Raw genomic sequence first — 15,341 nt, 5'->3', positions numbered from 1 at the left:
ATTCTGACAGACTGAAGTTAAATAAAAGCCTACACATAGCGTGTCGTCCGAGTTATAGAAAGCCGAATACATATGTTGTAGTTGATGCGAACATAGTTTCATGGGGGAATATTTATACCAGTGTCTAATAATAGAATCTTCTTTAAAAAGGGGTGTTAGGTTACTGATACTTAACTAAATACACACATTGCTGGCTAATGTTAATGCTAACCCTGTCCCTAACCCTAACACCAACCCTAGTCCTACCATATGCCTAACCCTAATTTCAAACCATACAATTAGTCGAGGTTATAATGCTACTAAAAACCCAACACACCTATTTTATTATCGGTCATCAGTTTCTAAAATCATCCGTTGCGTGTAACAACGAAAAGTTTTGTTATAACAACAGCTGTAAGCATATAAACTACATTGTATCAAATGCTGATTAAATATATTTGATCAGTTACTTACAATTTCGATGTTTTCCGAAAATCTAAGGGAAACAACACAGATTAAATAACGTTTATGTCCATCAATGTAGTGTGGTTTTTAGAACCATCATAATGAAACACATATTACAAATAAACGAAAGAACAATTTTATTTTGTTATATAAGAATTGTCTTGGTTATTTTTATCTACCTATGTGCTTTTTTTGTTTTTTTTTAAATTAAAGTTAAATGTTGATGTGATCACAAAACATTAGCTCTAATATCACATTTTAAAAACGTAAATTTATGTTGATCGGTTTTGAAATTGTATTTTAATTTTGAAGGTATTCAAAGTTGCAATATAAAAGTACTTAGAGGGTCTATTGTATGTGAAGATTTTATAAAAGCCGAACACATTCGCTTTATTTAACGAATGCGTGTTGTACACAATTATTTCGCACGTTTCTATATATTACGAGTTAGAAGTAATGTATTGTGTGGAATTGGGTTGAGTGATATGGACTGATAACTCTTACTGAAATAAATTTGAAAACAAAAATGAGACACCTTAAATCGTCGTCTGTAGTGTGAATCAAATAAATGTTTTGCAGCTACAAAATCACATAAAACACAGCTACGATGTAAAGGCCGTGATTACATCGTTGAATCATTAAATTGTTAATAAGGTAAAATCTATATCTATTAAAACAAGTGGTTTTATCACTTCCCATTTTGTTGTACGCACTAGGTTAAGGGAAGTAACTGACAAGTAATTCCCTTAGTCAAAACAAAAATAAAGTACACCACTGATAGGCAAAAATAAATAAATACACTACTGTTTCTATATAGCATGTGTTTGAAACACTGGGTTTATATAAAATACATCGTTTGTGTTTTGACAGGACTTTTAATTCAATATAATGTTGCTCTGTATTATACAGTTTATAGCATTATTAATATGTTAAATTAATTGTGCATTTAATGTAATTCTTCGCATTAATCATATCTTCTCTCGTTGGATACTTTTGCGGATAAAATGATATTTTATTAACAAAATGTTGTTTCATTAAAACAACACACTACAAAAGAACATACAATTGCGCAGCTAGACTAAACAGAATATTCACTCATGAAAGTATAACGGTAATCAAAGTACAACATCTTACACAGACACATTTACAGACCACAAAATAATTATTGCTTAACTACTAATCATCCCCCACTCACAGTAAAAATATCACACATTGTTATATGTTCTAAAGTCAAAATATCACACTTCTTTCTAGTAGACGTTCTAAAGTCAAAGTATCACGTATTAGATGTTCTAAAATCAATACATCACACTCACGTTTCCACGAGAGCAATGGTTCTTAACCTGGGTTAGATATCTAATTCATGAAAATGGTGACATTTGTTTTACAGTGCCATTATCGTGGCACTCTCCAACTTCATTTAAACCAATACCTTAGAGTATTGTCTATCAATGTTTACAGTCTAGAGTTTATATCTTTGACGTTTGTAACTAAGTCTCTCGCCTCCCCATACTTTGTCATCCATTTTACAATACATAACTGAGCCGAAATCATATCATCTTTATATAAGATATATATCAGTTTTACAATCAGATAGAAGTAGAAACAACACAATACATAACATAACTAGTTTAACTAAGAACGTGTTGTCTACACTTGACATATATCTAGGTGTGATTAAGTCGTCATTCGCAGATTGAATGCAGGGGATTGTTAACTACTGGCATTGAGTATGATGTTTCTTACTATCGTTTATTCTTTTAGTCCAGTGCAGTCATTTGATCTATTTTTTGTATCACTTCAGCAGCATTAGAGCGAATATCTATGTTGAATATTAGTTATATATATATATATATATATATATATATATATATATATATATATATATATATATATATATATATATATATAATTAAATTGAAATCCTACCAGTACTTAGCTAGACGCGTGGAAAGTTATAGCAGCTTGCGATTTTCTCTATACAATCTCTTATGAAGTTGATAGTTATTTCATTAATACAAACGTTTTTTCCCACGTTTTCTTTAACTTGCTTTCTCTGTGTCTTTCTGTGTTTGTCTTTCCAATCAAATCTTGCGATCGAAATTTCTGGCACTTCCCAGTTAGCTAGCGCGCTGAAATTTTCAGGGAAGCTTTCTTTTGGATGACCATAGAATATGCAATTGTTATTATTACTAAATTGATCAATGGAAACATTTTATTGAGCATTTTAGACCGCTATATAATCTATATATATAATTCTCTTCTGCGAGCCATTAGAAAAAAAACCAGCGACGCGTACCTCGCGCGCAGTGAAGCGAACGATCCCACGTTGCCACGGGCTTAGGGGCAAATAATTTACTTTGAACCGAGTTTAAACTTACAGGATGTAGGCCAGTTTGGGGGAGACGATATGGTCGAGTGGTTGGGCACACGATTGCTATCCCACTCGACACGGGTTCAAATCTATGTGTTCTAGTCAGTAACGTATTCACACAACGATTTTTTTTCGAGTTGTCTTTTTACGAGTTGTCTTTTTACGAGTTGTCTTCGTTTACCCCAAAAAAAGTGAAAAGATAAAATCGATAGCAAGATTTTAATGCAAACAGACAAAGACTAAAAAGTAGAAAATAATAATCATTAAAAAAGTTTTAAAAAACCCACGTTTTCTGATTGAACTAAAAAGTAGAAAATAAATACTGTACATCACAATAATGCAAGCGATCACTCTACTATAAGCGATCAAAAACGTGGGGCGCCGTGATTTTCTTACAGTTTCTAATACTGTTGACTCTCTACAAGCTCCCTAATAAAAGTCAATAGTATTATCTAATCAATAGTAATATAACTTTTACTTCGGCGCCCCACGTTTTTGATCGCTTATAGTAGAGTGATCGCTTGCATTATTGTGATGTACAGTATTTATTTTCTACTTTTTAGTTCAATCAGAAAACGTGGGTTTTTTAAAACTTTTTTAATGATTATTATTAGTATATAAAAATAAAATTCAATGATACAAATTACTATGGAAGTTATATTTTCGGTTATCACCCTTCGAATTAGACAGTAGTATACTAGAACCATTCATTCTAGCCTAATTGCGTAATTAATTAATATATATTGGGGTATTTTCAATGAATGTAACACTGTATGGTATTTATCTCATTAGTAAAGCCACGTCATTTCTACTGTTATTTCATAATTAAATTGAAATCCTACCAGTACTTAGCTAGACGCGTGGAAAGTTATAGCAGCTTGCCATTTTCCCGATACAATCTCTTACGAAGTTGATAGTTATTGCATTAATACACCTGTTTTTTTTAACACACACGTTTAAATCATGTATGTGTTTAATATATCTTATAATCGATATGTTAAAGCGCGTCTTCAATGTGCCTTAAATGTGTCTTAAACGTGTTTTTCATGTATCTTGCATGTATCTTAATTGATTTCAATCGCCAGTGTTAGTTTTATCAAGTGTGTCTGTGTGCGGGCCATTACTGTAACCATCCATCATTCACCACTCATGTATCTATCACCCATCCACCCATCACCCCGCACCTACCACTCATGTATCTATCACCCATCCACCCATCACCCCACACCTACCACTCATGTATCTATCACCCATCCACCCATCACCCCACACCTACCACTCATGTATCTATCACCCATCCACCCATCACCCCACACCTACCACTCATGTATCTATCACCCATCCACCCATCACCCCACACCTACCACTCATGTATCTATCACCCATCCACCCATCACCCCACACCTACCACTCATGTATCTATCACCCATCCACCCATCACCCCTGCACCTACCACTCATGTATCTATCACCCATCCCCCTATCACCCCACACCTACCACTCATGTATCTATCACCCATCCACCCATCACCCCACACCTACCACTCATGTATCTATCACCCATCCACCCATCACCCCGCACCTACCACTCATATACCATCTGGTGTCAGCAAAGTCCTGATGAGATTACACTGATGTAACATTATGAACGGAAATCTTCTGTTTTTTTTTTTCAAGTCTATGTTTTATTTTCAGTTTGTAGTGCTAAAAATAAACATGACCTATAATTAGTCACTTTATTAAAGTAATAATTAATGGCGCTGAAAGGTACACAATACATGTTATTGAATGAGTTAATTAGGTGTAATGTTTAAGTGGTCTATTAAGTCTATGTGGACGTTAGCATCAGAGGTGGGAGGTTGATTTGGTTGTTGACATGTGACACGTGTGGACTGGGTGAGGACTGAGGGGGTGGGGGGAGGGGTGTAATATTTCAAATATTTTCGGTCCCCATACACGGTTGGATAACCTTTTATTCGATATAATACAATTAATTTTGAAGCGTTTTATAACTAGCTCACCCGAATGTAAAAAATATTATGTTTTAAATGCATACGTCTTGTCATGCATAACTTGTGTTTTAAATATTACGTGTCTACCATGTGTGGTGTATGTGTCAAATAATATTATTTGATTTGGCCAATGGTTTATTTAACATTATAATAACACACAATTCGTATTACAACATTTTAAGCCCCATTATTAAAAAAAATGTATTAATTAGTAATTGGTTATTCTGTGGAGACAGGGTATACGCTAATATAGTTGTACAAATATAACCTGACTTATACATGGATGTACACATGTAACCTGGCTTATACAATGGATTTGTACAAATCGGACCTGGCTTATAATTGCATGTAAAATTAACACCTGGCTTGTAACCTTTTTTGTTTTGATTTGGGTTGAGTAGTATGAACTAATAACTATTAACTAATACATGCTATACATCACAATAATGCAAGCGATCACTCTACTATAAGCGATCGAATGTTCCTTAGAACAGTGATGTTTTCACATTTCTTGTCTGAACTCTGTCAACATAGAGTGTATTAATTAATTTTTATTACAATTTATTAAAACATTTTTTTTTAAACACGAAATAATCCCCCTCCCCCTTACACACACCGTCACACAATTACGGACCCCCCCCTTTCCTACTAAGAGTTTGACGTCATTTATGGACCTGAAATAATTGTCTTCTTAATCGGCGTATGACAAATTAAAAAAAAAAAAAAATTAAAAAAAAAAAAAAAAAAAAAAATGACTATCTCGTTTAAACATTATACACATATTTTACAGTTATGCCATTACAAGTAATATTTCATACTATATTGTTTAGAATTCTAAATCAGTAAAGATACTGTCTGGATCAAAATGTGTTTTTTTTTTGTTTTTTTTTAATTTAAATATATATCTGCCACAGAGCCATTTTTTTCTAAGGGAAACATTACAAGGGAGACAACAAAAACGAAATTACTGACGTATCAGTTTTAGTTCATTTTAGAAATATATATTTTTTAAAAATAGTGGCCACTGTATGAATTATCTGACAAAGCTACTTAAAGGTTTTAGAAATATTAAAAATTAGTAGTTACTCTAATATGAATTAAAAATGTCTCAGGCTATAAAATTCGAAAACATAGACTTTAATGTATACATTTTTCTAAGACAAGCAATTGATTCAGCTTAATGAATGTTGCATTTTCTTCCTTTCTTCAAAAATAATTTAAGTGGAATATAATATATCGAAAAAAAACAAAAAAAAAACAATAATATTCAACTTAATCAACGTCCAACTATTGTTCTTTGTGCGAACAAAAATATATTAACAATAATAGATTCAATGGACAGGACAAAAATTATAAATTACAGACCTATATCTTTACTTAACAGTGATTATAAAATATTGACACAAACTTTAGTTAAGAAACTCAAACATTTCATGCCTAAATTAATACACCCCGATCAACAGTATAGCATACCAGGTAGAAACATACACAACCACACGCACTTAATCAGATACATCATACATTATAGCACACAGAAAAACACACAACTAGCGATTCTTAGCATCGACCAACAGAAAGCTTTCGACAGAGTAGATCATACATGGTTAATGAAAACAATAGATGCTTACAACCTAGGACACTATTTTAAAACATGGATAAAAATAATATATAACAATGCACATAGTCATTTATTAATAAACAACAGTGTTACAAGCAGTTTTCTTGTACATAAATCAGTTAGACAAGGTTGTCCTTTATCTCCCCTACTATACATCTTAAGCTTAGAACCCCTACTAGTTGCTTTTCCAGTTTCATGACTGTTCACTTACATCATAATTTAGCTCTAAAATATCCTTATCATGGCAATATAAATATTTAACTGCTTTAAGAGTGTGGCTGTTGCTTACACAAACAAAACCCGATCTACATAGACAGTATAGTGCAACCCTGTGAGAATCCTGAATGTGAAGTTTTGTCTTCAAGAATGTCGTCAGATTGTTAATAGTAGCACACCTTGTGACACGAACATGTTGTTTATCTAGCGTGTGTACATAATTTTTTTGGCTCTAGGCACTACCCTTGGCGTTGAAATATCACTTTATGTTTATATTGCTATTTCAGTTACAACGCCTGCTTCCACCCCTTACCATGTTGGCACTGAAGACACAAAGATACTGGTGGAACAAATGAATTTCTGTGAGAAACTGGAGTACAAGAACGTTTTTGGATAGGTGTGGAAGTAATAGCACTGGATGTTTTGGGCTGTACCTTGGCTTGATTATTATTAACATGAGTAACCTCTTTCTTGTGTTTTTCAAAAAAAGCTTTTTTTCTCGTTTAAGCTCCTCTTTTTCTAAGTGTGGCAAAAGAGCATATACAATATCTTGTAACAAATCATCAAGTCTGATGTGAACAAATGGATCAGTGGGGTAAATGAGAATATCACACATTGGACAATTTAGGCTTCTGTCCAGATGTTTAACAATACAATTCTAGCAAAACGAGTGCATACATTCTGTGATAGTACATGCTTCATACAAGTAGCCTTGACACAAGCCACAAATCTGATGTGGGTTTACAGACTGAATGGGTAGCCAGAGAATGTTGTTTTGGTCTATGCGCCTAGACAGTGGAGGTTTCAACTCTTTGCTAGAGCACTCATTTGCTAGATTTTCTTGCATTTTATTATTTATTAAAATTAATAGTCTATTCTAGATTTCTAGTCTAAATTCTAATCAAGATCTAGATCTAGCTTCTAGATCTACTCCCTTGATCTAGATTGTAGAACTTGTGTAAATGAATGATGTGTAGGTCTTGAGTTTATTTATTTATTTATTTTTTTTCAGTGTTTATGCTTATATTATTAACATTGCCGTTCTTTGTGTCATTGTTTTTTTACTTATGTACATAAAACACATAGTATATGTTTCTTTGTTCATATACAACTCAATTCTCCCTACTCTTTAAACAAAAATGTTTCATGTATTAGTCATTGTATTGCAAATACAAACATACACACGGGTAATATTTGACAATAATTGTATTCATTTTGTCCGACAGTTAAACAACATACGAAAACATCCAATCATGACGTAATAACAATATATCTCTTTTTGACGCTTTAATGACGCGCCACGAGCAGCCACCATATCACCTGGCCTAGAAAAAATATAGTAAGCCAAAATCACATTGATAGTAAGGTTAGACAGTTTGGTAATAGTGCTGGTAATTCTTTAGTTTTTTTTTTTTTTTTTTTTTTTTAAACTCTTATTTGCAATTTAAAACAAGTACATCAGCATCAAATTCTTTACATAATTTCGAACATCACATGTAAACGAAAGGTTTTGCAAATGTACATATTAAATATTTACATGATTTCATGTATGTGAATATACAAAATTGAAAGAGATAACAGTAAAAGGTCAAATGAAAGTGTCAGGAGTCCAGGTGGGGAGTGGAAAGGATAGTGTTCATAGAGGGTGGGGGGGGGGGGGGGATGGGTTGGGGAGAGTCAATGGGGCAGTGAAGCATTTTCTATGTAAAGTTTTTAGTTTATTGCTCTACTTTAAGACAGAAAAAAAATGATGAAAGAATGAATGTTAGAACATATTCATTTGTCTTTAAAATACGATTATTGTAAAGTCACTGTTTTTATGTTCACAACAACATGCAACTTATAATATTAAAAACGTAGGTAGCTCACAATTACCAAGTTACTTGTCATTACAATTTAAAAGTGTTTGTTTTATTTCTTATACATTTTTATTTCTGATTATTTTTAAAACAACACTGTATTGATGGCAATGAACTTTATGTTATTTGTGTTGTTTCCCTTAGATTTTTAGAAAAATAGAACTGGTAAGTGACTGAAACAATATATTTAACAGATTCTATTACAACATAGTGTACAATTACATGCTTACATCTGTTGTTATAACAAGATTTGTCGTTGTTACATAACACTGTATGAGCATCAACTACAACATTGTTAAATATTATTTCAGCTTTCTATAACTCAAACGACATGCTTATGTATATTGATTTTCAGTCTGTAAGAATATATTAGTCTTATAGCGACATTTGGGAATGCTGATGATAGTAGTGGAATAGATGTAGATTGGCTTTTCTTCAGATTTCAGCAGCCATAATCTATGATTATGCAGGTAGCTCAGGATTTGATGAAAAGAAAGTGTAAGATAATATTTGGCATTATTAGTGAATTACTTAATTTTAAAAAAAAAATCAATTAAACAACAAGCTGACCGACCTGATGGTGACGATGTAACAGATGTAACATCAACATTTACTAAATTAACCTCTACTAGACGGTTTACCTTCCAGTATATCACACAATCCTGACAACGTCTATGTTAGACCCTTGCCGAACATATGCTGGGCACATTAGAGACATACCAGACATACCTTGCAATAATTCGTAGCACTCCAATGTAAATATTTTAAAGTCCCGGCGTAATTAGGTATGGTTATACTGTATATAGGCCGTATAACATAGCATAGCTAGTGCTATATTTTATTATGTTTCCTTTTAAATATTGTAAATATGATTACATCGTATTATAAAACCATTTAAATGTATCAAATATAGTTACATTGTCTTATATGGACATTGACATTTTTAATATCTCACTGTTTTATAATAAAAAGCATCGTTTACCTTTCAATTTAGACTGACCAACTCTTGGTTAGCTGACCGTCTCACGTGACAGGTCAGTTTGTTGTACTGTCATTATATTGTTTCTGACTGATCAATGATAGTTTATTACATAATAATGCATTATTTTTTTTTTTACTTTAACTAAGACATTTATTAAACCTACCAGCAATAATTACAATGTTTTGTTTTTGAAGTAATGATGATCAGGTAAATGTCTTATGTGCATACAATGACTAATTATGATTTAATGACTTACAAAGAGCATTGACCCAGTTCTCCATTTGATTTTTTAAAATTATTTAAAAAACTGATTTTACAGCAAAGAAAAACAGAAGTACACATGCTGCAAAATGAAAGGATGAGTTATGGAGACTACGATTACAAACATGTTGAACGTGAATAATTGAAAACATTGACATCAAAAGAAATCCGACAACATTTAAAAATTTTCACTGAGATTTATGGTCATGTAATATATATTATGAAAAGTAGATGCTGCTGCTGCACTTTTATGTCAAAGGAATATTTTATTACCTGACCACACAACTAAAAGCAAATTACAACCAAAGATGCAATGACAGCATATTTCTCCATTTCATATTTTTTTTAATAAAGATTGTACAATCGTATGTTTCAGTATTCCGTATCCATGAAGAATTTTTAATTACTCGTCCAAATACACAGTGGTCAGGAAATAAAATTTTCCAAAATTGTCTATTTTGTCTGTCAAATATATATATATATTCTTAAAACATGTGCAAAAAGAAAATTAGGCACGCTCTCCTCGAATTCGCCTGGCTAACTGGATATATTTAGGTATGATAGTGACACGCTTGGCATGAATCGCACAAAAGTTGGTGTCTTCAAAAAGACCTACCAAGTAGGCTTCACTAGCTTCATGTAAAGCGCCAATAGCTGCACTTTGAAAGCGAAGATCTGTCTTGAAGTCCTGAGCAATTTCTCTTACAAGTCTCTGGAAGGGCAATTTCCTAATAAGCAGCTCAGTAGATTTCTGGTAACGGCGAATTTCTCTGAGAGCAACTGTACCAGGCCTGTAACGATGTGGTTTCTTTACACCTCCAGTTGATGGTGCACTTTTTCTTGCAGCCTTTGTGGCAAGCTGTTGCCTTGGTGCCTTACCACCAGTTGATTTACGAACAGTTTGTTTACTTCTGGCCATTCTGATTTCTAGTTTATCGCCCGCTTAAGAACTGTAAATAACTTGGTTAAAATAATTGTTTCCTGACAGAAGACAACCTAACATTATTTATTATGCTGAATAAATTGCTTGTCTTAGAAAAATGTATACATTAAAGTCACTGTTTTCAACTTTTATAGCAATAATGATTTTTAATAAATATTAGCGTGACTACTCATTTTTTTTTATATTTTCTAAAACTTTAAAATAGCTTTGTCAGATAATTTATACTTAGACCGTTTTTTTTTAAATATATCTTTCTAAAATTTACAAAAAGCGACCGGCTAGTCTTCTTCTTCTTCTTCTTCGTTCTTAATAGTGATTATGGTGGAGGATTCAGACAACAAGTCCAACTTCGTGAACAAACCGGACTGTGGTCTCCAGTTTGTCAGGTGTCCCATAAAATTTTTCCCTGAGTGGGGTGGGCTGGGGCCAGTGTCTGACTCGTGCCTGGCTATACAAAGTACATTCCTGGAGTACGTGCTCCGTGTTTTCCGGGGCCTTGCCACAAGGGCACATTTCGCTACACCCAACCTTCATTTTTCTGTGCATGTGTTGATTTAGTCTGTTGATTTAGACCGGCTAGTAATTTGCTTTGCGTTGTCTCCCTTGCAATTTTTTTCCATATAAAAATGGCAAAGGTCTTTGACAGAGATTTATTTAAATTAAAAAAAAAAACACACACACACACACATTTTGTTCCAGACATAATCTTTACTGATTTAGAACTCTAACCAATACAGTATGAAATATTAATTGTAACAGTATAACTGTAGAATATGTGTATAACGTTTAAATTGCGTTATTAATATTTTTTTTTAAACTGTGAAACTCCGCAACACTTAAGAAGGAGTTTGTCGCAAATACGTTTTGGTAAAACGGCCTTCCAGCAAACGGCGTTCGGGCAAACACAATTCGTTAATGGTTTTTTTTTTCTGAATTTGTCATAAGCCGATTGAGAAGAAAATTATCTCGGGTTAGGGGTGTCCATAAATGACGTCACACTCTTATTAGGAAAGGGGGGGGGGGTCCTTATGTTTGCGACGGTGTGTATGAGGGGGATAGGGTTGTTTTGCATTGTAAAAAGCAATGCTAGAAAACGAATTTTAGCTGTTCTTTATCGTCAAAAACTGTTTTAATAAATTGTAATAAAAATTAATTAAAACACTTTACATTGACAGAGTTCAGACAAGAAATGGTAAAATATAACTCTTTTAAGGAACATACAACGGAAGTTTTGAGGGGGGGGGGGGGGGGGGGGTTGTAGGCTGATGTGTGACGTGATTTTATCGGGATTTGGCTTTTTTTGACTATGTGTGACTAAGAGGAGTGGGAGAGGGGGGGGGGGGGGGGGGGGGATGGAGGTAAAAATCGTAAAAAAAGCGTTAGGTTCTTTATGGATGACCCCTAAAGAAGCAATTTTTTTTTGCCTTGGAACATTTAATAATTCCATAATGTGATTGCGAGAAATTTTAGAACGGACAATGAAATGAACAATGATAGGATTCAAAAATGTAGTGGTAAAATATATAGTTATTCCTCAAACGTTAGAGATTTGCAGTATCACTAAAAGGTATATATATATATATATATATATATATATATATATATATATATATATATATATATATATATATATATATATATATATATATATATATATAAATAGATATATTTATGTATACTCGTAATGGCTACCGCTAAGTAGGGTTAGACAAAGATTACATGTCATGGAGAATGTTTATATAAACTGATGGTGTTTGCCTCAATAGCTATAGGCTTGCCAGTCACTAGTTATTTTAGTTCTATTATTTGTATTTTATTTTATGAGCTATATAATATACAGTAAAAACTATAAGTAACCATAACATAATCGTTTTGCTAACTGTATTATGTATTTATGTGTAAAAAGAAAAATTTAAAAACTATAACTGTTGTGTAAAAAAAGTATAGTGTGCATTCTATCATATCTCTAAATATCTTCATAACAATAATAAAACGCACGACATAGAAACAAACCAAACAATATAATCACATGTTCTATTCAACATGTAACATTGGAAAACTACTACAAATATTTTCGCCACAAATTATGTGGGTCGGCCTAGAAAAACATTGTGTGACTGTGGACTCGTGTATGTCCTTTAATTAAATACATTATACACGAATGACTTCTAGATTGTTCTTTATTTTACAAACATGTTGTTATAGCCAGGGGTACCAGTTTGGATAAGCTACCGCTGTCTATACAATCATAGTTTTCGTGTTAATAAGCTTTATATTATTGCCAGAAATAGTATATAGAGACAATGTTTCTGTTTTACTGATTGGTCTAATTAAAGGCGTGTTAATTACTGATTGGTTAATTAATATCGAGCATTATAATTATAAATAAAACATGGTTTACATATATAATTCAAATTCACGTCAACTTATGACAGCATAATCTGGCATATGTCAGGTCACCTAATAATCTGTTATTTCAAGCAGTTGACATTGAACATTAATATAACGTCTTTTTATGCCAACTCGGTTTTTCAATATTAAATTTTAATACTGCAATAAAAATGAATGTTTCCAATACACTACCGTCTTATTCCAAAACATATCAAGGGTGATATTTTAAAATTTGACTTCAACTGCAATTGATGTCATTTACTTTTATTTTTAAATACTAAAAAAGGCCGACAGTTCCATACAATTAAACTATCAAGAGTATATTTCGATATACGGCAAAAGGTTTGTCTGTATTCTTATATGTGTCTTAAAAAAAGTGGTGACTAAATTAATCACAAAAACACGGGCCATGAGTTATACATTTATCAAAGACAACATATTAGGTATGTTCAATTGACGATGAGACTTGCGTCCCAGTATGTTAACGTCAAATTTTGTCACAGAAAGAAAGAAATATATGTGGACGATAGAAATAATAGATGTTAGAAACATATCAATTATACCTAACGTAGCTGGTTATCTAGCAGAACAACAAAGAAAAGTACGGGTGATGTTTCCACTGAATGGGGACTCAAGAGTTATACAACAAAAAATATGGCATTAATTCTAAGGCTTCTGCAATTTGTAAGAAACTTTATCTTTTGAAAAAGAGATGGAATACTACGGTTGTATGTAAATACCATGTCCGACTTTGAGCACAGAATCACCCCCCCCCCCTCTCTGGTGGAGCTTTGTGTTTATGTTGTCCAGCAAATCCCAGATCCAAAACAAGCCATAGAATTTCTTGAGAAAATGAAAGAGAAAGTTAAAGCCAGTGAAGAAGTCAAATGTTTTGTGTATGACTACAATGGGTAAAAAATATCTCCGGAATAAAGAATTCCCTCCAGTGAAGACCCTAATGGAAGAGTGAGAGAAGATTTTAAATGATATAGATGGAGTGGCCATAGTACATAGTACATGAACTAACGAGCAACTTTCAAAAACTAATGGGCAACCATGCTCAGTACTATCAAGTGGACCTTAGATTCTTAGGCTGCGTACATCTGAAGGACATGCCAACAGCTGAACAGGCAAATAAGGCTTTTAATATTGTTTTAATTAGCAGCTGTAATAGGCGAGGGTGTATCCAATTTTGGTGAGCTCCTTGCCCATGATATCTTGACATCCTTGAAGGGCACATATAAAGAATGGCTGGTTGATCTGCTGTATGCCTTTAACAGCGGAGGTATTGACAAATTCATAGGACTGAAGGATAAATGGTCTACTCAGCCGGATCTGAAAGTCAATGAACTTGTAACTAGGAAACTAGATCAATCTGTTAGGTTTGATGGAGATGATATTCCAAAGGCCAGCAACAGACGGACAACGGACATTTGATAGTATTGCCCAGACTGTCAAAATTAACAAAAACTTGTTGAGCTGTTAGTCATGAAAGCTGTGAGGCTTGGGTTAGTGAGAGAATCTATTGATGAAATAGAACAGAAATGTCACATAACATGGGTACAGCCTAAAATATCGCAAACAGATTTCCTGCAAGCAGACTCGCCTTGAGTTGTTTGGAAAAGATATTGGCTTGATGGAACGCCTGGTACAAACAACTACTTATAGTATTCTCAAATTATTATTGAGACAGTATTGCATAAATAATAGTCAATTATGATTGTAAGTTTTGATACTTTGTCAAGGAAATAAATAATTTGGTCACTTATCATTTGTTTAAATGCCCGTGAAATACATTATAATTGAATTTTTTTTTAAAAAAGTCCATTTTGATAAATGAACAATTAACATAAGGGACAGTTGTAATGGGGAATACAATTATGTTCACCAGTGTGACTTGTTGGGATTAAAATGCATAACATGTTGTCTTTAATCTACATATAATATGTTGTCTACATTAGACACATAATATGTTGTCTTCAATCTACATATAATATGTTGTCTACATTAGACAGAGAGAGAAAACGTTAATGAAAACCCATAATTTAATTGAGTCTCTTCATTTATTTGACTGAAGTAAATCGATGCACCAAAATGGTTCATTATACAGTTTAAACCACAGTTGTTAGTTAATTCGCGTTTTTAATCGACAAGTTTTGATCTTTGAGTTTATGACTGTCAGATGCTGATAATAAATTAAATTGTATTAAAAGCATTAGCCATCATGTAGAGAATAGTGGCA

The 15,341-nt window shown here is 33.0% G+C and overlaps 1 protein-coding gene and 2 pseudogenes across 1 annotated transcript; 1 reads left to right on the top strand and 2 right to left on the bottom strand.

Annotated features, from left to right (window-relative positions):
• Positions 1 to 6,633: 6,633 nt before the first annotated feature.
• On the bottom strand, positions 6,634 to 7,514 carry LOC131939113 (polycomb group RING finger protein 5-like; annotated as a pseudogene).
• Positions 7,515 to 10,273: 2,759 nt separating this feature from the next.
• LOC131939115 (histone H3.3A-like) lies at positions 10,274 to 10,724 on the bottom strand. Its single transcript, XM_059297341.1, has one exon. It carries the CDS (start codon positions 10,682 to 10,684, stop codon positions 10,274 to 10,276), a length of 411 nt encoding a protein of 136 aa, XP_059153324.1. The 5' UTR covers positions 10,685 to 10,724.
• Positions 10,725 to 13,577: 2,853 nt separating this feature from the next.
• Positions 13,578 to 14,819, top strand: LOC131939066 (26S proteasome non-ATPase regulatory subunit 13-like; annotated as a pseudogene).
• The last annotated feature ends 522 nt before the right edge of the window (positions 14,820 to 15,341 follow it).

Source organism: Physella acuta, unplaced genomic scaffold, assembly GCF_028476545.2.
Source record: "Physella acuta isolate Inbredline_101_S28 unplaced genomic scaffold, ASM2847654v3 ptg000264l, whole genome shotgun sequence".
Taxonomy (NCBI): Eukaryota; Metazoa; Mollusca; class Gastropoda; family Physidae; genus Physella; species Physella acuta.
The sequence above is the reverse complement of the archived record's forward strand: the minus strand, read 5'-3'. Positions and strand labels throughout refer to the sequence as shown.